The sequence below is a fragment of the Equus quagga genome, chromosome 6, assembly GCF_021613505.1.
Source record: "Equus quagga isolate Etosha38 chromosome 6, UCLA_HA_Equagga_1.0, whole genome shotgun sequence".
Taxonomy (NCBI): Eukaryota; Metazoa; Chordata; class Mammalia; order Perissodactyla; family Equidae; genus Equus; species Equus quagga.
The window spans coordinates 126,114,352-126,139,000 of NC_060272.1; the positions used below are offsets into that span (position 1 = coordinate 126,114,352).

Sequence of the window (24,649 nt, forward strand, 5' to 3'; positions counted from 1 at the left end):
ACAAAGGAGAGAAGAGAGAAATGGAAGTTTACTATTGTAGGGTTCTCACACTGTATGTCAAGCGGTCTATCACTGGAATGTAGAGTAGATTAAAGACGTAATCTACAACCCTCAAGCAATCACTGAAATAACAAAACAAAGACTCACACAACTAATGAGCCAATAAAGGAGATAAAGTGGAATCACAACAAATAATCCAGAAGAAAGCAGAAAAAGAATACAAAGAACAAATGGAATAAATAGAAAACGAATAGGAACATGAACAAGTAACTGTAAGAGACAATATTTCAAAGATATTTTATTCAAAATTCTCCATCTAGGAGAAAAGATATATAACAATGTTTACACATGCTTTAATAACTTACTTCACTGTACAACTTCCACTCTATGTAACAGTACAATAAACCAGCAAAAGAAGACAATCAGTCAGCACTTAAATAATCTATCGTGTAAAAAGCTTTGAGTGAGGGGCACAACAAGGTATGTGTAAATTTTTTCATGACTGAGGTACAGCGCATCAGTCATCTACTTCCGTGTGTGTCTAAAAACCAAGATGACGACACCTTTCTCCTTAGTGATGGGAAAGGCTATTAGGACCCTTCAGAACAGGACATCTTGGTCTTGGTGAAATATGATGGCAAGGGCTGAGGGGCTCTATCACTTATATCCCTTTTTATAAATACTTTTTCCCTTTTGTGTACTTCCATAGTTTTAAATAAAAATATCTTTTTATGCTTAAGTGTACTATTATGACAACACTGTTCTAGGACAGAATTATGTTAATCAGTTATTCTATAGCTAGCAAAATGGTCCAAGCATATTAAGGAAACAAAAGAAACTGACCACTTAGTTCTGCCAAAGCAGCACCCAGTAAAACAGCACATCAGTAAAGTTTCTCCTGCTATTCCTCATACAATGCAGGCAGACATGGTAACAACTTCAAAACTAGGGGCAGAAATATAAGAAGGGAGAAGACAAAATAGTATTCTCTGTTCCTGAAAAAAGATCTCATTATTTAGTACATTCTCTACTGCATGGAATAATCTCGGCGTTACAATGATTGCCAAGTCAGAGTACGACTACACAAGAGGACAACAAGATGACTGACTAGTGAAATCTGAACTTCTTCCAAGTTAATTATATTTTCCAAGGGAAAAAAAAAGGCACAGGAGGTACACATTCCAATTTGGCTCAAAAATAATGAAAATTAATTTAAAAAATTGGCAATAACTGCTAACACACAAAATCCAATTTCCTGTACTTTCCTGACAGAGCTCAACAAACAAACACACACCACTCTGATTGTGATTCACCACGATTGGGACTATACATACTGCTTGACATTTCCACACAGACCCAAGATGAAGGAACTAAGTCTACAAGTAGAAGCTAATAATTAATTTCAATTGACCATCTGCTTGGCCAATATGTTCTTCCTAAAGCCTAACCTATGTTCAAGCTAACTCCTGTTCGTGGAACTGAAATGATTTAGATGCTCTAATTCTCAGCTGATTGCAAAAGCATTACAGTAATCCCACATGCCAAGGAACCTCAAGAGATGGAAAGTCGACTAGCAGTACATCTGTGAAAGCTAACTCACATTTCACTTTGATACATGTAAACCATAGATCGTAAGTTTCAAAAAACAGTAGTTGTGGTCAAGTTTACATCCTGTTATTATATCTTTAAAAGATACCAATAATACGTATTATAATTGTAAACATAAGTCTGTATCCCAAGGGAGCACGTCTAGGAAAAGCTGCATCCATTGTAATGATGCACCTGACATCCCCTGACAGACTTCTTGTGACAACTGTAGTGTAACTTAACTGCCACTGCCGGGTAGGACTGGGGCACGACCCGAGGGAATGATGCTTGCCACACCCCTGGGCTACCAGAGCAGCAATCACGATTGTGACAAAGCTCGCTTAACAAGCCACACATTCAAAACGTCATCAGAACATCTCGTTCTTGTACACTAGTATAGAGAGGTCTTCCGAAGATAAAGGAGTGCAGGCCTGGTTTAATCTTCTCAGCCAGAGCCATTATTATGTTCAGATCGCCCTCTGCTGTTAAATCAAGGTCTGTCTTCAAGTTCCGAAGAGATTTAAAGGGTTTCTTCCCCTTCTGCCTACAAATAATGGAAAAAAAAATACATATATATATATATATATATATATATAATATAATATAGAAAATGTCCCAAGGGAACAAAATGAGAAACAATGCACAAAGGTTTTCCTTCCATATACTTTTACTCACGTGTCATCTTCTATATATTTTATTAGCGTCAAGGCTTTTCTGTGAAGGACGAGTAGAAACTGTGCAAGGAAAGTACTCCTGAGAGATAAACCAGGTTTCAAATGAAAGACCTACGAGGACGAGAAAATGAAGCGTGTTAATGAATCATTCGCTCCCATGCTACGTACGTGGCATGTTGCCAGCAGAGTGTTGACAGTGTCTGGCAGACAACACGCGTTAGGGCCGGTCTCCTCAATCACTTCCCCTGAGGCCCTGAACATACAGGATTATAGCCGGCGTTGGGGGGGGGGTTGGGGGGGGGGGGGGGGGGGAGGTCTGGAAGCAATCTGACGGTTCTTTGAAGTCTTCTATCTTACCGTTGAAAATAGACTCGTATTTTGCATTCTACCTCAGAGTGTATCCATATTTATTATTAAAACTCATGATGTAAGTTACTTCCAGTTGTGTTACTTAACTTTTTCTGCCCACATCTTCAAATAAAATTGATGCTCCCACAAGTGGAGCCATGCTTAGACTACGGTTTTGAGATATTCATATCCCTCTACTCTTGGGGCTGAGGGCGCATGTGGAGCGGTAGAAGGATTTTCTTTCAGCTTGAGAAGCATGGAATGACTTGACTACGAATTATCCTGGAACTCTGCAATATGTCACAGACCACACAGACCTGGATCCAAAATTTCCAGTTAACCTAAGGATCTTATCATTTCAGTGCTACATCCATGACACTGTTTCCTGGCCAGATCCCCAGAATGATATTATGATAAAGCTCTGTTATATTAAGAAAGAAGGCCCATATAATCTGCATTTCCTTCAAATGTATAATTAAGCAGGTTTTTTCAAAAGAATGAGACAATAAAGATACTATCATTTAAATAGAAGTATACTAAGTTTTAAAGACATTTTTGGCTCCATTAAGGCAAATAAAAAACATACATCCCCACCGCCCCCCATAAAAAAGAAGAAAACACCTTGAGTTATAGGTTAGTGCTTGGAATTAAAACATTTATTATTTGCACTGGGGAATGTTGCATCTTTAATTGTCACTATGCAGGCTACTCTCACTAACAATTCAAAAGAAAAATCATGTAGACACTTTAGAAAGACTAGAGACAAGACAAAATGACAGTGACTTAATTCCATGATGTTTATAGATATATAGCACAGGCATTGTAGGATATATTAAAAAAGAAAACATATCAGATCATTCACTCGGACAACCTCAGGTTTAACATTTACCTGATCCAGGAAGGCTTTTACTAGAGTGTCTCTGTGTAAGACATCTTGAAAAATATTCCTATGAAGAAAACAGTCCAAAGGTTGAAATGGCTACACAATGCTACTTTCCATAATCCCTCACTCCAGCCAACAAATTAAATTCTTAAAAATGGGATATTGTATGTAAACATATTTATAAAAATTAGATGTACATATTTGCAGATATAAAATATATAAAACATTTGTATATTACTGGAGTTTGTCATGCCACCATGTAATTAATTTTCTCTTAAAGATACAGGCAGTCCCAAGGAGGGTGTGTATGTATCTCTCAACCTATTATAGTACCCTCACCTTATAAAAAGAGAGCCTTATACAATTAGTGAACATAATTACCAATTCCTGCATCTCAAAAAAATAAAACAGCAACAAAAATAAACACATACCACTAGCACCAAAAACCACCACAAAATAAAAGGCTAACTTTATGCACTAATAACTCTAATAAGCAGTTTAGGAAGAAAAAAGGTAAAAGGATGAATGCTAAGAAACATTCACATGGGAGGGCCAGCCCGGTGGCATGGCAGTTAAGTTCACACACTCCACTTCTCCGCAACCCGGGGTTTGCCGGTTTGGATCCCGGGTGCGGACATGGCACTGCTTGGCACGACACGCTGTGGTAGGCATCCCATATATAAAGTGGAGGAAGATAGGTACGGACGTTAGCTCGGGGCCCGTCTTCCTCAACAAAAAAGAGGAGGACTGGCAGTAGTTAGCTCAGGGCTCAACTTTCTCAAAAAAAAAAGAGAAACATTCACATGGGATTAAGGAATACACTCTGATGATTACCTGCAACATCTTGACCACTGAGTTTGCATCAACAAGCCCATCAGCTGGCAAGTAACATGAACCAGCTACTTAAGAAACTGCTACCCACATTGGCAAAATGATCAGAGTAAGCAGTTAAAAGACGTGATGCACCCTCAAGAAAATGTGTATCTAACACACCACCCAGGATGTAGCAGGTGCTTAAAAAAAAAGATTGTTCCCTTCTCAGCTCCAAACCCCCTTGATCTTTTCTCTTCTTCCTTCCCTCTCCCAGCCTTCTACTTCCCTAAAGAATTTACTGGGATGCCAGGTTATACTCAAGTCAGAGGGGCAACATGACATTTAATAAGGTAAACAATTTTTAACTGAAAAGACAGGTTGAAAATAGGATCATCATACAACTGACAGTAGTGGCAGGGAAAGACGTATGCGTGCAGAGGCAAGTAGGAAAGTACCTAAAACTTCCTCGTTTTAGGAGATGGGTGTGGCAAACTACAGAAGGAGGAAACACGGGAAGGGAAGAAATCAGCATCTTGTGACCACTGGCTGCCTAACTGGTGGCCAGCGTGGGCGCTGACAGGCCCCTTCTCTGGCATGGAGAGAGAATAAGGCATTTAAGTCTTGTGTTCTGAATATACTTGTTCACAACTGAATGTCTTGGTCATAAGTGAATTAGCTGAAGCAAAGTGTTAAAAAAGAGTATTTCCAGTGACTGATTTTTCCTGTCCTGGCAGTGAGTGAAATTATTTTTAAAACTTAAAATGAAAAATATCTTAAGAATAAAGAATAGTGTTTAAAATAAACTGAAAAGTAAAATGTCTATAATAAGTAAAAGTTAACAATACCTAATCCAGTGGTTGCAAATGTTATGTTTGGACAATTGTGTGTCCAGAAAATTTACTTAGAGCTGGAAACAAATTTTAAAAATTCATGACTTGACTTTGCTATGATTAGCAAAACAAGACTAGCTGGCTAACCACAGTTTGTCACATCAGTGAAGCAAACATACCTGGCTAAAATGAGGAAGAAATGTGAAAAGCATATACCTATCTCCTCTAAAGAAAACGTACTAGATGGCTGCAAACCCATTCTGAAGTTCACTGAATTCCCCACAAAAAGCTCTCAAGCAATCTATCAGAAAAGAAAAAAAAAATACTCAACACTTTAGGACAGAAGAAAACGTCTGGAGGCACAGAGTGATTCTGAGAACTTCTACACATGTACTGAAATGACCAATATGTGAAAAATTAGTAACATGGAATTCCAACTTTGACCAATTTTTTTCCTAAGCCAATTCCCCTCACACTTTCTAAGGAACCAGCTTGGAGAGCTGGGAGAAGATGGGCCCAAAGGTGCCGTCTTCCTGCACCTGGAGCACAGGAGGCTGGGGCTCCCTTGGACATGGTGCTCCTTTTCTCTTTTGGTCAGCACCTTCTGTGTGGCTCCTGGTGCCCCACATGTCTGCTGCCTCAGCTCCAAATTTTTCTTAGAAACACAGGACAGGGTTGGCTGCTCCAGTTGTGCTGCTGCTTTACACACTCAAACCGGATTATTCCAGTTAACATTTACTGAGCACATTCTGTGTGCCAGACACTGTAAACTAATTAAAGAGAACTGTGATAGTATACCACATTTCTTTTCCTGATTTCAGAACATCCTTTAAATGTTTGCTTGGGGTTTTATAATTCAGATTTATCACCATTTTCTTTTGCCCTAACTGGGTCCACATTCAACATTTTAGTATTAGGATTTTTCTTTTTAACTTACTGATCACACTTTAGGGTAAGAAAGGAATAACACAGTAAAAAGTGCAGAGTAAAAGAATGCTCTATTAATATATTTTGACAGTTTTGGTGTATTTTATATTCATACATCAAGAAAAATAAGACAGAATTATTTCTTTGGTTTAGTTAATAAACCTTTTAATGACTTTAGTCTACAAGCGATATTAGGGCTGGGGCTGGGGCTGTCTGGTTGGTCACTGTTTTTCTTTTTTTTGTTGAGGAAGATCAGCCCTGAGCTAGAGATCAGCTCTTTTTGCTGAGGAAGACTGGCCCTGAGCTCACATCTGTGCCCATCTTCCTCTACTTTATATGCGGGATGCCTACCATAGCATGGTGTGCCAAACGGTGCCATGTCTGCACCAAGGACATGAACCGGCGAACCCCGGGACGCCGAAGTGGAATGTGCGAACTTAACCGCTGCACCACCGGGTCGGCCCCTTAAGTAGATATTTTTAAGGACTAACCTAACCTATCTTACGGGAAATACAATTATATTAAGAAAAATAGACATTTAAGAAAAAATGCTTGATTAACCAAATTATTTCTTCAAGCATAATTCTCCTAGTAATATTTATTTCTTTTTAAATGCAGACTTCCTTGTTTTTACTCGTAAAAGACACAACTTCATAATACTGCTTAACGACAAAATCAAAAGACAGGACATTACGTACAGATCAGGAGTGAAGCTTTCGTCTGTGTAGATGATGGTGTCCTGAGCCATGTCCTCTTCCGAGGTGGCCCTCCAGAACGCTGTCAGCTCTGACCTCATGTATCTGCGCTGATTGTAAATATGTTCATGACAGGGCGGCATCTGCTTGACGGTGTTGACATCCACATCTATGTGTGTGGTGGGATAGGGAGCATACATGACTTGCCGGAAGGGTAGCACAAAGCTTCCGGTTGAATCCTGTCGTAATGACAAGAAAATTTACTGTCTTATATGCCAAAAGATATGAAGAATTTTTTTTAATGAAAAAAAAACTGGCTTTGATTAGCAAATCCATCTCTAGAAATTTATCCTAGGAAATTAATCATGATTGTGTGCAAAGTTTTAGTGATGTGTGCAGTACAGTACTGGTTTAAACAGTGAAACAACCTAAACATCCAAAAAGAGATGTGATTAATAAACATGGTTTATTATTTAGCTGCTAAAAATTAAGTTGCCAAAGTTTATGTGTTGATACTGAAAAATGTTCACAACATATTATGAATAAATGAGGTTAAAACATGCAGAGTATAATCCAATTTTGGGGGAATGGGAGGGGAAGATATGAAAAAAATACAAACAGAACAAAAAAAAAGACCAGAAAGATATATGATACTGGCTCAACACAAGGTAACATAAGGGAAGCCATATTGTAGAAAAGAAACCCGATTGTAACTCTGAATGACCTCTGACTAACTGACCCACCTGGATATGCACCCACCAGGAGATCCACCTGCTCTGTAGAGTCTATGATCTCTGCTTGTGCATGTACCGCCCAGCTGAGATAAGACGATATCTTCATTCTTTTGAGTTCCTTAGCAATGTGATGACCCCCAAATGGAGAGTCTGTGCTGACAGCTATCATCCATGAAAACGGAAAGATCTGCTGTGGTGACTCCTGGGTCAACATTCCTATCACCCTCCCCTATAGCCCACTGGCCTGTATAACTACTTCAAGATTCTGTGCCCCCCTTCAGATGGTTCTTTTGGACATTAGTCGGCCATCTTTCCTCTTGTTAGCAAGCTGTAATAAAATGCCCTGTCTCTGCCACCATCCTGCCTCTTGTCGACTGGCTTTTGTCTCACGGCGAGCAGATCGTGCCCTTTGTGCGGTAACATACATGCCAACATATCAACGGTGGTTATTCATTGGATTATGAGATTACAAACGACTTTTTATTTTCTTCTTGATTGTTCATATGTTCTTTTAAATCTCAATGAATATGTATTTTTATAATAAGTAAAAAACACACTTCTTTCCGGGTACAGTCAGTTGGGTACCAGCTGCCATGTCACAAGGACCTACTGTGTATGAGGCAGTGTGGTGTGTGCCATCAACAGAAGACAGAGCCGACGCAATTTTTCACTCTATCATCTTTGTAAGTAAACCTTTTTCCATATATAATTGCTTCCTTAGGATAGATTTCCAGACATAGAAATGCTAGGTTAAATCTTTGAATATTTTTAAGGCTCTTGATATATAATGTCAAAGTATTTCTAGAAGGCTGTATAATTTACACCTGCATGGAAAACTCTTAAATATTTTTTCATTAAATTATAGTTTCAAGTTTTCCTCTATGCATCCAGTATAGGTCCCTTTCAGGGATAAAATTATACGATTAAATGAGAGAGTGCTGAGGAAATAAAAGTACTAAGTATCTTATTATGCCTTTGATAGGAAGAAATTCCAATTTTCAGATTTGTACAATTCAAATCAGAAATGAGTTCTTTAAGTATTTTCTGTATTTAAATACTATTATTGAGCTCATAGCATACACATTATTGAAAACTCAAAAGCTGAATACAGTTTTTATTTGCAACAATTTTTCATATTTTTTCTTTCATTTTGCTATGTATATATCCTCAAGAAAGCAATCACTGTGACAAAATCACAAAACCATTAGGAAATCTATTTCTTCACGTCTTTGACTATTATTGAAACATCAATAATACAATTCTGGTAAAGTGAATAATTGTCTTTCCCACAATCATTTAAAATAATTGCTAATTTACATGTATCTGTTTTTTTCCTTGAAAAACAGGCTAAAGTAGATAAAAGAAAAATGTAAAATAATTTTTTCTAATACACACATGTAAAGGAATTCCTCAAATCCACTTTTTAAAAAGACAGGAAGCAGCTTTAAATTTTTTTTTCAATAAATGAATATGATACATAAACACAAAATGGTAACACAAAAATTCAAATCTGTTCAATAAAAAAGAAATGTTCCCATTTCAGATGTGCGACCTGATTCAAGTACATATTGAAAAAAAAAATAATCCTGAGGCCAGACAGGCAGCTATAGGAAACCAAAGAGAAACACAAAGAAAGATATTCCGTGATGTTTCACTGATACTAACTATAAATCCACGGACACACACGCTATGCTCAGACCTGTGTAAAGCAGGCGGCTCCTTGGCATACAACATGAGATGTACTAAATGCTAATATTCAAAATATATTCATAAAGAGTCTCAAAAATGATTTTAAAACATTGGTTTCACTGTGATAAAGGGAAGCTATACCTTTAGCAGACCTTGTACAAAGAGCCCTGACTCGTATTTAAATGATGATTCTGCTTCACATAATCGGGAGCATTTTCTCTCTGCTGGAGTCAGAAAAAGGCATAATGTTCTTACTATCTGTAAAAAAAAAAAAGATTTTAGCATTAAAATATGAAACAAAAAGGCCACTGGTTTGCTTATGAAAGAAACTTGAATAGAAATTTCCATTGTTATTGTCAATAAAATACATCCGGAGAAATAAGCATTCCTTAGTCCCCTGGAATAGTCCGTGGGATATAACAGTTGTTGCTTAAAATAGGGATTCTGTGGTCAAATAAGCTTGAGACATGCTGGTAAATTTACTGTATGATATCTCAAAACCTCTAACATTTGAATACATATTGCGACTCTCCAGGTAACTCAGAGAATACGCAAACTTTCTCAAACTTATTTGACCATGGAACTCTTATTTCAGCAGGAAATAATGACCCAATATAATTATTGATTGTATATCTAAACCGAGCAGCAAGTGTTTTTCAAACAAGAAAACAATTTTGGACAAGAAAACTAAATGCACTTAAATTAGGCAGAATTATGGCTTCTGTTTAATAGTTCTCCATGTGAAATCCCACTGTAATGAGTAATAGTGTCCAAATCCTTCAACAGAATGAGAATTAACTCTATCATATTTGATTTGAAATAAGCACATCACTGGCTGAGGTTTAGAAACCTATGATTCTAACAGGATTTGATCACTAGCTCTATTAGGAAAAACAGAAAGCCATGTAACTACACTGGAATTCAGACTCTATTCAGAGAATTTTTATATCAAAGCAGTGGCTTTCAATCCAGAGCAACGACAACCTTTTTCTCAAACTGAAAGAGAAAAGAGGGGCCGGCCCCATGGCCGAGTGGTTAAGTTCGTGCACTGTGCTTTGGCAGCCCAGGGTTTCGCCAGTTCAGATCCTGGGAGTGGACATGGAACCGCTCATCAGGCCATGCTGAGGCAGCGTCCCACATAGTACAGCCAGAGACACTCACAATTAGGAGATACAACTATGTACTGGGGGGCTTTGGGGAGAAGAAGAAGGAAAAAAAAGAAGATTGGCAACAGATATTAGCTCAGGTGCCAATCTTTAAAAAAAAAAAGCAAGAAAGCAGCACACTTGTTGGGCTTCTGTGTACATATTAAAACAAAAAAATCCTTAAAAAAAATAAAAAGGATACAAGAGAAGCTATTAAGTCAGAAGAGGATGTGGGATGAAAAAAATGTTTAAAAAACACAGAGCCCCAACCACAGAGCCCTTATCCCTCCAACAAGGGACTGGGAAGTCCCTCTGTGGACCTGAGGCTTCGGGGGACACAGATGGAAAGCTAGCTACCTTCTCAGGGTAACAGAGATAACAAGAAGTCACTGGATGCAACACAATCACAGAAGTAAACTAATCTTTCATAAATGGTTGTATGAGAAATATTATGTTGGTAAATTAAAGGTCATGTAAATATACAAGGTAGCTTATTACAGAAAAAATTACAAATAGATTTGTCAAGCAAATAACCACTCCTAACAAATTTCCTGTGTAAAACTTAAGAAGAAAATTTAGGTTTAATTAAATTGATAGATAGGTGCACTTATCTCTTCCGATTTAATGGTCAGCGAAGAAAAACAAAAAGATCCCTTGCTTTATTGTCTAATGCTTGGAAAGAAACCGTTCATTAATTCTTTATTAACTCATGTAGCACTGAAGGAAGTGGTCACAAACGTTATTGAATAAAGTATAATCTCCATCCACCACTTAATAGCACCAGGTCCCCAAAAGGGGCAGATACAGGAGAAAAGCCAGCTAATGAAATCAAGATAAATGACCAGATAACATTTCTTTGGAATTAGTACCAAAACTACATGGCTATCTTCATGTTTATTAAAGACAACATCGGGAAGTAGAAGACACATTTTTAAAAAAATACCTGATTTTAAAATATTCTCAAAACCATTTATACAAGACTGAGACTGGTATTTATGAATTATCGAAATTAAACTGATAAATGGCTTCTTATTCAAAGAGCTTACTTTAAACTCACTCTTGCCACACAGGGTGCCACAGTAATTTGGTCAGATTATATTGCCTCCTTATACTATTAGACCATCTTAGACGGCATCCTAACCTTTAAATTACAATCCATGATATGTTAGCAGTATTAAAAATCAGATTATTTGCTAGATTGTAAAATAAATTACCTTGTTTACTTTCTCTGCACTGCTGCCTACTACGACGGAACAGCCGCAGGTCTGCAAGTGTGAGCTAATGGCACTGTAAATTGAAGAGAGAAGATGAAAAACATTGGCTGTAAAACACTTTCACAAACTAAAAAAAAACAAAAACAAAAACATAAAGGCAGGCAAGCTTCAAATAACTGAGGGGAGCTTTGCAGGACGAAGACCAAAGCTGCATGTCTGATGCCACCTGTATGAATACAGTCCTTCACATTTTCCACACGCCTTTCAGACATTCTCTCATTTGAACCTTAAAATAACCCAGTTAGTAAAATATCACCATTTTGTAACGGAAGCAACGGAAGTGTAGAGAGCTTAAGTGATTTATTTAAAGTCAAATGGCATTAAATACAGCATTATGAATGGCTGACACTAAGCAGAATCAGGACTCAAGTGCTTCTGATTCAAGCCATGTAAGGTTCTAGGTTAAAAACACTCGTGCCCTTGAGATTCCATCATGAAGACAGAGGTAAAGACTGTGGACATAAAGCAAGTACTTTATCCTTTCACTTCTCATTAAAAATATTAAATTTCATAATACACAGTTGTAAAGAAACACAAAGTAGATGAGACTATACACGTAGAGAGAGCACTTAGCACAGGGACTGACACATAGGCACTCAATAAATATCGGCTATTATTAGTGCTATTTTCCTTAGAAGAAATATAGACAATGTTAGCTATTAGCTATTATTATCTGCTTATACTGTTTTAAGTGCTTAATACGATTTATCTACTCAATGCCTACAACAACCCTACGAAGTAGGTACTATTATTATTATTCCCATTTTACAGATGAGGAAATGGAGGCACAGAAAGTTCAGCAGCTTGTCCAGGCTCACATAGCAGTAACCCAGGAAGTCTGGTTTTAGAACCCACACTCTTAAATACTAAAATCTACTGTAAGATGAAAAGGATCAGTACAAATATGAATAATTTTCTCTTCTAGGCCGAAATACGTTAAGTCCATCCACAGTACAACTTAATTTGAAAGGGTTCTGTGATACTGTGATTTATAAGAAATATATATTTGGTTATTCAGATATTTCTCAAATATATTTGGTCTTCATCAATAGGTTCTGGGTCACAGCTCTCAAAACCCTTGGGATTTCCTAAGTGTTGTCCGTGATAAAGGTGTCTTTTGTTATGCGAATGAGGTGACTTCTGGAAAGCACCTAAGGATGGGGGGCTGGCTGCCCATGGAGCCAATCCTGTGATTAGAGGGTTCGAACTTTCAGTCCCACCCCTTGACCTGGGGGAGGGGAAATGGGTTATAGGTTGATCAATCACCAATGGCTAATGATTTAATCAATCACGCCTATGTAAAGAAGCCTCCATAAAAACCCAAAAGAATGGGGTTCAGAGATCTTCCGGGTTGGTGAACACGTGCAGATTTGGGGAGAGCGGCATGTTCAAAGAGAGCATGGAAGCTCCGCGCCCTTTCCCCATACCGTGCCCTCTGTGTCTCTTCCACCTGGGTGTTTCTCTGTATCCCTTATCATATCCTTTTATGATAAACTGGCAATCCAGAAAGCAAAAATGTTTCTCTGGGTTCTGTGAGCACTCTAGCAAATTAATCAAACCCGAGAAGGGGTCATGGGAACCTCTGGTTTACAGCCAGTGGGTCAGAAGTCCAGGCAACAATCTGGACTTGCCGCTGGCGTCTGAAGTGCAAGGAGGGGTCCTTGGAACCTCCAATCTGTAGCCGGTTGGTTGAAGGCACAGGTAACAGCCTGAGCTTGCGACTGGCATCTGAAGTAGGGAAGAGAGGGACAGCCTTGTGGAATCTGATGTTGTCTCTGGGTGAACAGTGTCGGAATTGAGATAAACTGTAGGACCCCGTGCTGGTGTCGGGAGCACTGTCTGCTGGTGTGCCTCACCACCCTCGCCCGGGCCCTGGAACTGAGTGCAAGAACCCCTTTAGGTTCTTAGTGTAGCTTTAATGAGAAGTAAAACAAGAAACCAGAACCAAACAAGGGACCAAGCTTTCGTGTCTGGGCACTACGGAAACTCAGCTTCTTTAAATATTAGTAAGAATAACATCAAGTATATCACAGACCTATTAAATAAAAAAATAACACAAAGCTAAGTAATAGCTGAAATACAGAACATTGTGCCTAGAATAATCTGGGTAGGTATTCTCTTATTTTCGCCTTTCCAAATCTTGTCATAGGTGAGCACAAGATTTGTATCTGCTTCATCCAGCTTTTATGAAAAGAAACAAAATTCTTACTTGAGAAGGAAGCCTTCATGACAACTGTCACCAATATCATCATCGTTGAGAACGGTATCAGCTATCTAAAACACAACAACAGCAACAATTATTCTGGCTATAATACAGTGTTGAAATCACTTTTTTAATACACAAGTTTTCCGAAGTCGAGGTTCAATCTAAGACACTGCCCTCATTTGTGAGCATCAAGAATCCCCGTAAAACCACCTCTGAGCACCACCACGCAAATGTGAAAGCTGGCCAGGCAGGCTGAGCAACAACTGCTAGAGAACCACTTCCTCCTCTGAGCCGTCAGAACCAGGAGACAAATCTTAATGATGAAGTCAGACAGCAACATGAGTTTCCAAAAGATTTCTCTGTACTTGCACCGTGTGCGATTCACAATGTCCTCAACAAACGCTTAAGGCAACTAGATTAGTGACTATCACCAAACTTCCATTAATTGCCACTGACTGTACACGGCTTTGTTACAAAAAGTACTGCATGAAATACCAATTGCTTCTATGAGGTCTGGAATTCTGCCACCTCCAGGAAATACAAGAGTGGTGAAATAAACTAAATAAATTTAATTTTATCATACTAACCAAAACAGCCTCTGTTTGGCCATAAAATTCAGGATTTTAAGTGTGTTTGTTAAAGTGGCTAATACTTCATATGAATAGTATGTATGACAAAAAATGCATACTGCTAAACTTAGAACATTACTAATATATATAATAGTAATAAAACTCAAGGGAACTGATACTGGGTATCACTGCTCCTGTTTAATAATGTAAGTAAGAGCTTACATCTATCTCTTCAGGAACACTGTGTGATTTCATAGATGAAAGCAGTTCCATGACAGGAATTACTTCTCCAGTAAGCATTGGAATAATACTCTGACCCTGCACAAAAAAGCAAAATGAGGTGAAGAAAATCACACAATATAGGATAAGCTGGGCAATAAAAAATTAGAAACTGAGAGCAAAGAATAACACCCTTTGATAGAAACACTTAATAACTTGTTAAAACAGAGACCTAAACAAGTCCACTACTACAAATATTTCTAAAGGATTTACATGTTATTTAAAACCCATTTTCATTCTTCCAAGAATAATGTTCTTTAATCAAAATGGAATCGTTGGCTCATCATTTACTGTCACATGCAATAATTAAATCACCATGCCACATTTAGAAAAGATCTCCTCTGAAATTTATTTGAGATATAAAACTCTTGTTAATTACAGGTCATTGACGCATTTTATATTTAAAAATGAGGAAAGTGGGGCATAAAAAGACTTTGAAATCCTCAGCAAAGAACTCAGTAGTAAAGTCTGAATCAAAACTCAACCTCCACATTCATAATAAGGTATAATCTACCCAGAGGCAAACCCACATACATTTTAAGAATCAATAAAACAGACAAGTTTCCTTTGAAGTTCTTTCAAGATACTACCACTATTTATTACATCTGAAAAATGTAATTTTGAGGAGCTGGCCCTGTTGCTGAGTGGTTAAAGTTCTGCGTGCTCTGCTTCAGTGGCCCAGGGTTCCCAGGTTCGGACCCTGGGCAAGGATCTCCTTCACTCATCAGCCATGCTGTGGAGGCATCCCACATGCAAAATAGAGGAAGAATGGCACAGATGTTAGCTCAGGGCCAATCTTCCTCAAATGAAAAGAGGAAGCTTGGTAACAGATGTTAGCTCAGGGCCAATCTTCCTCACCAACACCCCCCCCACCCCGCAAAAAAATTGAAATTTGTAGTTTCTAGAATAAAATTGAAAACTCAATATAGAACACTACAAATGTAGAGCATCTCCAATATGGCTGGATCCTTCATTTATTCACTACCAACACCACTCCCCCCCAATTTTTTGACTATCCTGAATACATACACTTTCAAAGAGGTAGATGAAATTGTCATGTTTAGCGATTTTAAGCTAAAAAGGCTTTTAAAATCACATATTATTTAAAATCAATCTAACAATATTTTTTCTCACATTTCATGAAATGATTTTATTCAAACTCTTCACATGCATCTTCAAATGAGAACCTTAGTCATCCCTAGACTCATTTTTTGAGTGATCAAATCAAGTTTTTCAGAGTCCCTTATCAAGTAAGTTGCTTGAGAATTTAAATGTGATGCTGTCTCTAGAAATTTTACCCTAAGGTAAGGTAAAGGCCTCGTGCATCACATAGATTTTATTATTTAAAAAATTCATCCTGTATTAACCTCCAAACATTACCACTCATTGTTTCTGCCTTTTTTTTTTTTTTTTTTTTGGTGAGGAAGACTTGTCCTGAGCTATCATCTCTTGCCAATCCTCCTTTTTGCTTGAGGAAGATTGTTGCTGAAGTAACACTTGTGCCCATCTTCTTCTATTTTATGTAGGACACTGGCACAGCATGGCTTGATGAGCTATGCTAGGTCCATGTCCGGGATCTGAAGCTTTGAACCCCAGGCCGCCAAAGCACAGCACATAAACTTAACCACTACACCACCAGGCCGCCCCCCCACCATGTTTCCGCTTTTTAAAGTAATTTTTTAAATGCCTATTTCCAATTACAATCAACACTTGCAATTCAACAAGAATAATGACCAAAGCTGTGTTAAATTTGCTTCCTTGTAGAGCGACTTTATCAGATGACAGCTATAAGCATCCAAACTAGCACTGACTGAAGTCGTTTGAGACTAATGTGTCATCCCCAAATAGTATTTCTTCATTCAAAATAAAGTCATTGAAGCACACGATGTGAGATTTCCAAGGACTGAGTGATCAGGCAGCTCCTTCTTTTCAGAAAGGATGATTGCGGGAAATACCTTCCCTCAGGCGTAGGCGTACATGGTACGTCACACACGCTATCTCAGACATCTAGCATCATAAGCAAATGGATATGCTCACTCAAGCGTTAATAAAAAAAAAATCCTACAAGGCCGAACATAGAAGAGGCTCTGAAAGAAAGTCCCTCAAGTTTCTTTTCCTCCTTGGACTTCTCTAACTTGAACTTCTCAGCAGGAGCATGTTTCCCCTAGAAAACCCTCCAGTTTGTCCAAATACACAGAAGTGGTGGGATAACATTTTCAAGAGTCCTCAAAAGAGAAATAAAAGTTAATAGCGGTAAACTTTATTAAGTACAGGTTTCTGGTTGGAAAAAAAATCCCAGTGTAAGTAGAGTTTCATTGGGTCCTAAATTTCCTTATCCTGAGCTAGCTCTCTAATTACTGCATCCCTAGCAGGTACCTCCAGAGGCTGGAAAGTAACCCCGCCACTTGGCACCCTGCTTAGTGACCAGCAAGTAAAGGCCAGGCTTCTCTGGGTAAAGGAAGCATTTTCTTCCAAGTCTCAGACTTTTCCCCAGAATTACCTCCTCTGGCCTGGAAAGTTAGTCACAAAAGTACAGACACAACAATTTTGTAAAGGAGGTCATTTTATAGGGTTTTGTATTTTCCTTGTTTATGTCCCTGTATTTTCACAAATTTTTAGAAAGGTTATTGTTTAAAAGTAGTATTCCATCTTAGGCATGCTGAAGAGAACCAGAGGAGAGGCCATTCAGCCATGCGCAGACTGGAGTTTGACCAGCTGGCCCGTGGAGGGTGGCCAGAGGCAAAGGGAGCAGAAGGAAGGAACCCTTTCTCCACTGGAGAGTCCCCTTCAGGAGAACTCTTCTGCCCTACACTGAAACGGTTTGCATTGAATTTCTACAAGGGAAGCCATATCCTTGCAATCATGCTTCTCAAACACCGGGGCCTGCTCCCTAAGGGTCTTCAAAGCCACCGGACAAAAATGGCCTGTTCTCCTAGAGACTTGCTATTACCAGAAGGCTGATGGGTAAGGTGAGCAATGTCACTGGCAAACTGTAATACTAAAACAAATAGACACATCCTAGAACAAAATATAAATAGCATGAGTTTTAAAGACACGACATGAGACTTCCAAGAGATACGATGCTGAAAGCTGTGCCTGCCCCCTGAAACATCTTTGGGGTACACTCACTTCCCTCCTGGTACAACGACTTCTGCAGAAATGTTTGAGAAGCAATATCTTAAAGAAAATCTCATATAAAACTTAAAATTTTTACTATGAACGAGTTTTTCAAAACTTATTCTTTGCAAACAGAAAACAAGGTAACAAAATAGTAATTTGTAGATGCAACTATTATCCTTTACTTATTTAACTCTTCAGGTCTAAGTGGCGGAAATTTTCATCCAGTTGATTCCACACATCTCCATAAAGGCCTTGTTCATTCTCAGGCTCACTCTGTCAAAATGACATGGCTTGAAGGCCCTAAATAAATTAGCCCTCAGCCTTATACAGGCTGAGGCCTTACATAGGCCGTGGGCTCCGTGGTGGTTGACAGCACACAATCTGCACCTTACCTGATCTTCCATCCTCTCGGTGCCTTCTAAGACTATTTTCTGGACATTTTCTTGCCTTTCCTGAGCAAGAGAAAATTCATTAAAATTAAAAAAACATGACATTTTGATACTTGCTTATTTTTTACAATACAGTTAAATGGCAAATATGTTCTTGTAAATTCAGTTCATTGTAAAAATACTTTCCACTTTATGGCAGGAAAAAAGGGGGGGGGGGGCAGGAAATTAACCCAACAAATCCATGCTCTCATAGACAATACAGAATGAAATAAAAACGCCTTTTTTTTTTTTCCTGCAGTTAAAAACAGATAATTTAGCAGAAAACAGTCAACGGGACATCCGAATAGCTTTACAAAGGAACTGATGATTTGCACTTTTCAAATTAAATAAGATCAAGCTGAATCTGGGGCTTCCTGATTTTAAATGATTTTCATAAACATATAAGAAATAAGGAGCAAGCCTGCCAACACAGCAAAAAACTATTCTTTTAAAAGATACAACTTTTTTTTACTATCTAGTAAAAGCCATATAAAATTAATAACACTTTAACAGACTTCTATGTTAGTATCAAACTGCTATGTAGACATGAGAATTAAATTTGTTCTTTAGATCTTATTTAAATATAAATATCACTATATATTAAACTATAGGATTTGGGGTAACAGTAATTTCCTCTAGCTCAATCTGCAAAATTAAAAGGAATATCTCCTAGAAACCACCTGGTCTAACCTCCTCATTTTATGAATTTTAAAACTTGGCAAATAAGTTAAAGGGCCCAAAGGTTATGTGGCCACCACTTATGAAACAATTGCTTTGAACTGCTTGTTCCTACACACAGCAGTAAGTGAAACAGGGTCATGCAAAGCAAAAACAAAAAGAAGGTTTGGGGGGGGCTCCCAAGACAAACCTAGACTCTAAAACATTATGTTCTTAATTTCTCTAAGCTTTAGCTTTTTATTTGTAATGCGGAGCCATCATCTTCTACCTTCCAGGGTTATTATGAAGATCATTGACTTTAGACTACATCTATCTGTATCTAGTAGGGCAGACGCAAAAAACAGCTATTGTTTGAAGTTCATTGCATACAATTTCTAAAAACTAGATAAAAATCTATCAGAAGATAAACTTTCAATGGCTAGGTTAGCGTGATTAATAAGCTCAAAAACCACTCACCTTGTGCATCCATATCCTTCCTTTCCTGATAATGTGTGTTAATCTATCAACACACACTCTGTGAAGCGGGAGGTAGAAGCTAAGTTCCGCCTGTGGAAGTATAATTGATAGTCCATATGTACTCCTATCTCCATTCCAGTTTCCATCAAAGATCAATGAAACAATAATCACTCCTTTTTCAGACAAGACAAAAAACTTTACATCGATAGCCCCACTCTCTGCATTTCGAAGAATTTCTCCATTTAGGGTGTGGTTGGCAAGAAAAGTTATTTCTCCATCGCTGAGAAGTACCTGTTCTGTCTTTGGAGCCCAAATGTGTCTTACTCTAGGACCAAGAATATTGTCCCAGTAAGCAAAGGTAGCTGCTAATAAAGGCGATTCACCACTTAAGGCAATCTCTGTCTTGGCAACAGCTGGAGATGGTGGTGGACAGAGATTCGACATCACTGCATCCCAACTGTCACATTATCCAAATGCTCCGGGGACATCTAAACAGTGACAAACAAAACCAATGATTAGGGTCAGCAATTTCAAAGTCATCCGCCAAAAACTCAAATGACTTAGGCACATGTGATTTTCTCCTCTTCAGACAAAAATGTGAAAGCATGCCTCTTACAGGATAGGCATTCAACCAGTACAGCAAGTGCACATTAAACGCTGACATGATGATAATTTTATGATCATAGTAACTCGTCACTTAGACTCAGGGCATACACTTAGAACTCCAAAATAAGAATGAACTAAAAAAGGGCCTCTAAACATTAATATGAAATAGTAGATATTAAAGCTCCTAGAATAAACCCACATTGTTCCCACATATTCAGTCTATATGCAAGTCTAATATGATTTGATATTTGGTTCCTAAACCATCGCGAACAAAGAGGAGCAAATGGGGAAGGGGAGGGCTCAGCTAGAGACCACAACACTTGTTGTGGGTTGAACTGTGTCCCCACAAAATATGTGTTCAAGTCTTAACCCCTTGTATCTGCCAACGTGACTTTACTTGGAAATAGGTGTAATCAAGCTAAGACGGGGCCACCCTGGAATAGGGTGGGACCTAATCCAATGACTGGTGTCCTTATAAGGAAAGATCTGGAACCAGGCAGACACAGAGGAAACAAGGCCACAGGAAGACAGAGGCAGAGACTGGAGTGATGCAGCTACAAGCCAATGAACACCAAGGATGAGTGGCAACCACCAGAAGCTATGAAGAGGCATGGAAGGATTCCTCTCTGGAGCCTTCAGAGGAGCAGGCACCCACTGACACCTTATTTCGGACTTCTAGCTTCCGAACTGTGAGAATAAATTCTTGTTGTTTCACACCACCCAGTTTGTAGCACCTTGTTACGGCAGTCCTAGGAACCTAGTGAAACACTTGACAGCAGAAATACCTTAAAGCTGCCAAAAGGGCAAAAAAAAAAAAGACAAAAGATTGCAAAAACACAACCACCTAGAACAATAACAAAAAATGAGCAAACACTGGTTATTCTCAATGAACTCTCTGGGTATCGGGGCACTAAAGCCCAACAATGGTGTTTAAAACGACACTGAAACATCAAGACAAAGATCCAGACATTTAATATGCTCCTCAAGAAAGCAGTGTAGCATTTTATCATCACAAAGAGAGTTCTATACTAAATGGCTAAAATAAAAATACTTCAGTTATTTAGCACATGCAGAGAACCAGATGACTGCATGGGCCCTGTTTAAGCCTTTCAATCTACTGAGAAAATAGAAGAGCAAAGAGCCCAAGGTCACAGAGCTGGGCTAGAATCCAGACTCTTGTGTATCTTAACCCACTCAAACATAACACTCTAAAAGTGTACATTCCATGTGAGATTAGTGTAAAACGAATCAGTCTTACCTAACTTTAAAATTACTTGTGTTGAAAGACCAAGAATGAAAAAGAATTATGACAATTTTGTTTAAGCAAGTCTAAAATTGTGGAATCTAATCCTCACAGCGGTAAAGGATAGCAGTTAAGAAGTGAACTATGATATACCTATCTTTGTATGATTGCTTAGGGACGCAACATTTGGCCTATAACTAAAATCATGTCAAAATAAACCATTTTACTTAAAGAATTTTATCTACATCTTGTCAAGAGAGTTCAGAGACTGATGAAAAGCAATGACTTCTATTTTTAGAGTAGTAGGTGAGCACTTCTATCACGGATGTCAAGAGTAGGTTTACAAAGCTTGGCTAAACACGTTACAGTAAGAACTTGCAGAAACGGTTTCACATGAAGGCAGTTCTCCTGTGTGTATTTTTCATTTCAGAAATTTATTTAGGGAATATTTACTTCTTAATGTGTTATATCAATTTAACAGTCTTAAGAGACTACACTGGACATAAGCTTCATAGCTTATTTAAAATATCCACTGTTTGGGATACAATTTGAACAGTTTACAATGACAGAATATAGGAATACAGTTTGAATTGAAACTGTAATGATACTATTGTCATCATTAACAACAGCAAACTAGAGGCCAAGGAGATGAATTAAGTAAACACATGGCCATAAAATTATACTATAACATATTTTTCTTTTGTTGTTTCTTTTAGGATAGAGAAAAGGTGAATAATCATAAAGGCAATATTATAACTCAAACATTTCATCATTACACTGAAAATAAAAGCATTTCCTAAAACTGAATGGAGGCCTAGGGCAAAATCTGGTTGGGTTATGGGAAAATGTTTTACCTGATGGTGAAAATTAAATTATTTAGACCACTAATTACATTCAGTTTCACTGCTAGTATCATTAGAAAGAAAACAAAAGACAAGGATCATGTTGGATTGTCAGCTTACAATCTCCCCAAAAGAAATAACTTGAAAAATGAAACGTCACAGAGAAGTATAATTAGGAGAGTTGTAAAAATGATTTTACTAACACAAAGTCATCATCTCTGGTGAGGAAAATCCATGCATACAAATGTGGCTGAAAAAAAATCAGTTCAAAACCAAAAGTCTTTTATCTACATATCTTATTTACATGTAGTTGGCGACTCCAGAGGGTTATCGAACATTAACCATATGTCTTTTGAGGGAAGCCAGGATCCAACTTGGGTGATGCGGTGGCTTGCCACTCCTGTAAACAAAGAACAGGGTTCATGAGGATGTACCCAATATACTTTCTGAAAATAATCCAACATGTGCAGACATAAAGATTATATTAATTATCAGCTGTTACAACTGTTAGCAGAGTGGTAAGTTTGAAGCTTTGTTTTTTCTTAAACTTTTGCTAATAATCAGCCATCTCTTCTCCGGTTGGTATTTACAAACTTGGTTGGTCCACTGCTGTTGTAAATCAGAACTCTACCACCACAAAGCCCACACTTCTTGCAACCATGCTGTCTGTTTATTTTCTCCCAGTCCGAAGAGAAGCAGGGTCCTAAACTAGCCCACCTTCCAAAACAGGAGCTGTCCAGGCCAACTTTAATGACAGTGAACTGCTTGTAACTCCCAGACTGCAACATGTTCTCAATTTTTATCAGGCCAGACTCAGAGATGAAGTTCATGATATCAGCATCAGGCTCGCTCTCTCACAGATTGCAAGTTTCTCAGACAATGGCCAATTTCTTTCTCTGACAGCAAATCTTGGACTGCTAACAGAGCCAAATAAAGAGACTATTTTACCAACTTTATAAGGAAAGGAAATCTTTAGCTCCTATGAAGTGTTTTCTGGAGCAGGTTAGTGCTGGTTTAGGCCATAATCTGGTCTATGATTTCTCTCATTTCTGTCTCACATGTATAAAGAGCATTGTCATCATGAGGCAATTCCCAACAGATTCAGGACTATCCCAGGCGCAAATCTGGGCGAGGTGCTGGCAACAGTAGCTGCATCACATAATACTATCGTATTTCAAGGATTCTGACTCCATAGTATTAATCGCTCATATACTATATTCTTGTTTCTGTGATGCTTCCATTATGTTACAAGTTTTCTAAAGTATGAGAAAGATGGTATCTAAGAGTACTTTCCAAATTAAAAGTAATGCCAGAGGTACTGTGTGTCCCCTTGCTTCGCATCACAGGTGAGGGATGGGCACAGTTTGAATCGGAATTTATCCACTGGCCACAACCTGTTACTTTGCTAGAGCCCAACAATCTCCACTGTTTCTGAAAGAGTCATCTCTCTTGGGCAAGTGCGTCTCCTGACTACAGAGCCTAGGGGAGTTCCCGGGGACCAGCCAGACCCTGCGTGGACACGGCAGACGTGTAATCAGTGCACTTCTTTCCGCAGCTGATACCATCAGTCAAGTTATGCCCAAGTCACAGCGGTCACTTCCTTTAAGTAAGTCTGCGTAATCACGGAGCTGTGAAGCAAGAGGTCGTGTCCCACGGAGTGGGAGCAGAACCCAGGCTAGAACTGTTGCCCAAATTTACAAGGCATCAGCAATCCTTAGAAACCTGTACTTAAATTCTGTAGGCGAATACTACAGTACGTCCACACCGCCATCCCACCCGCATCAGCTCTCGGACCCCGACGTGGGCCGGAGCAGCCGCGCACCCCCTACCCTCTGGCCTTCCCCCAGGCCAGGCCTCTTGGGGCCAAGGCTCCCTTCCCCCGAGCCCGCGTGGCAGCGGGTCCTCCCGGGCTCTCGCCAGGTCCCCGGGGAGGCGCCGGCTCGGGGACTGCGGGCGGGAACACGGGGAAGGGGTCGGATCCCCATCCCCTAGTCTCCGCGCCGCCGCTGCCGGGAAGCCCGGGGCCCGGATGCAGGCAACTCCATGGGTCGCCGGGCTGGAACACCCGATGCCGGGTTTCGGGCAGGAAAGAGAGGGGAAAAGAAAGGACGAGCCCAGCCGAGCCCCGGACCGATGCTCTGCCGCCGCTCCCGCGCGGTCCCGGCACCCCGACCCCAAACAGCAGCCTGCCCGCCGGCCTCTCACTTACCCATCCGCCGCCGCCTGCGCCGCCGCCGCCGCCGCGGGCGCACGGACCGCAACCGCAGCCCCGGCCCTCCCGCCTCGGGCCCCGCCCCGGCCCCGCCCCCGGGTGACCACGCCCCTCGACCCCGAGCCTGCCTCAGGCCGCAGTTGTTTCCCGCCCTGTGTTCCTCTGGTTAAATATTATCGATCTTTCCTGGTTCACCCACCGCGAATACCGTGAGAGCAAGGGGAGGGGAGAAAAGGCGGGAAAAACAAAAACACACACACCTCCTCAGCACACAGCTCTGCTCTCTCTAGACCCCGCCCCTAAAGGGAAGGAGCGGGCAGCAGGCAAGCCTGACGCGTCCGGCGCCATCTTTCAAGTGGGCGGAACGAGTCGCGGCTGATGCGCCCCATTTCCTCGTGGGACACCGTAGGT

General features: G+C 39.6%; 1 protein-coding gene across 3 annotated transcripts; it reads right to left on the minus strand.

The window, feature by feature from the left end:
• Positions 1-273: 273 nt before the first annotated feature.
• C9orf72 (C9orf72-SMCR8 complex subunit) lies at positions 274-24,293 on the minus strand. Of its 3 annotated transcripts, XM_046664604.1 has the most exons (13): positions 24,236-24,286; positions 22,744-22,943; positions 22,331-22,426; positions 19,336-19,823; positions 18,166-18,225; positions 14,597-14,692; positions 13,809-13,873; positions 11,540-11,612; positions 9,322-9,438; positions 6,761-6,996; positions 3,499-3,556; positions 2,263-2,372; positions 274-2,131 (listed from the first exon to the last, which is right to left on the minus strand). In XM_046664604.1, exons 4-13 carry the CDS (start codon positions 19,777-19,779, stop codon positions 1,945-1,947), a joined length of 1,446 nt encoding a protein of 481 aa, XP_046520560.1. In that variant the 5' UTR covers positions 19,780-19,823; positions 22,331-22,426; positions 22,744-22,943; positions 24,236-24,286; the 3' UTR covers positions 274-1,944. The 3 variants fall into 3 exon arrangements, with proteins under 3 accessions (XP_046520560.1, XP_046520559.1, XP_046520561.1); XM_046664603.1 differs by lacking the exon at positions 22,744-22,943 and having other exon boundaries at positions 24,236-24,293; XM_046664605.1 differs by lacking the exon at positions 24,236-24,286 and having other exon boundaries at positions 22,230-22,426.
• Positions 24,294-24,649: the final 356 nt, after the last annotated feature.

Coding starts and splice junctions, on each gene's coding strand:
- C9orf72 (XM_046664603.1), bottom strand. CDS start 19,779: ATGTCGAATCTCTGTCCACCACCATCTCCAGCTGTTGCCAAGACAGAG. Junction 18,226..19,335: donor GAAGGATATGGATGCACAAG/GTGAGTGGTTTT, acceptor TCTCTTGCTCAG/GAAAGGCAAGAAAATGTCCA. Junction 14,693..18,165: donor CCGAGAGGATGGAAGATCAG/GTAAGGTGCAGA, acceptor TTTTTTGTGCAG/GGTCAGAGTATTATTCCAAT.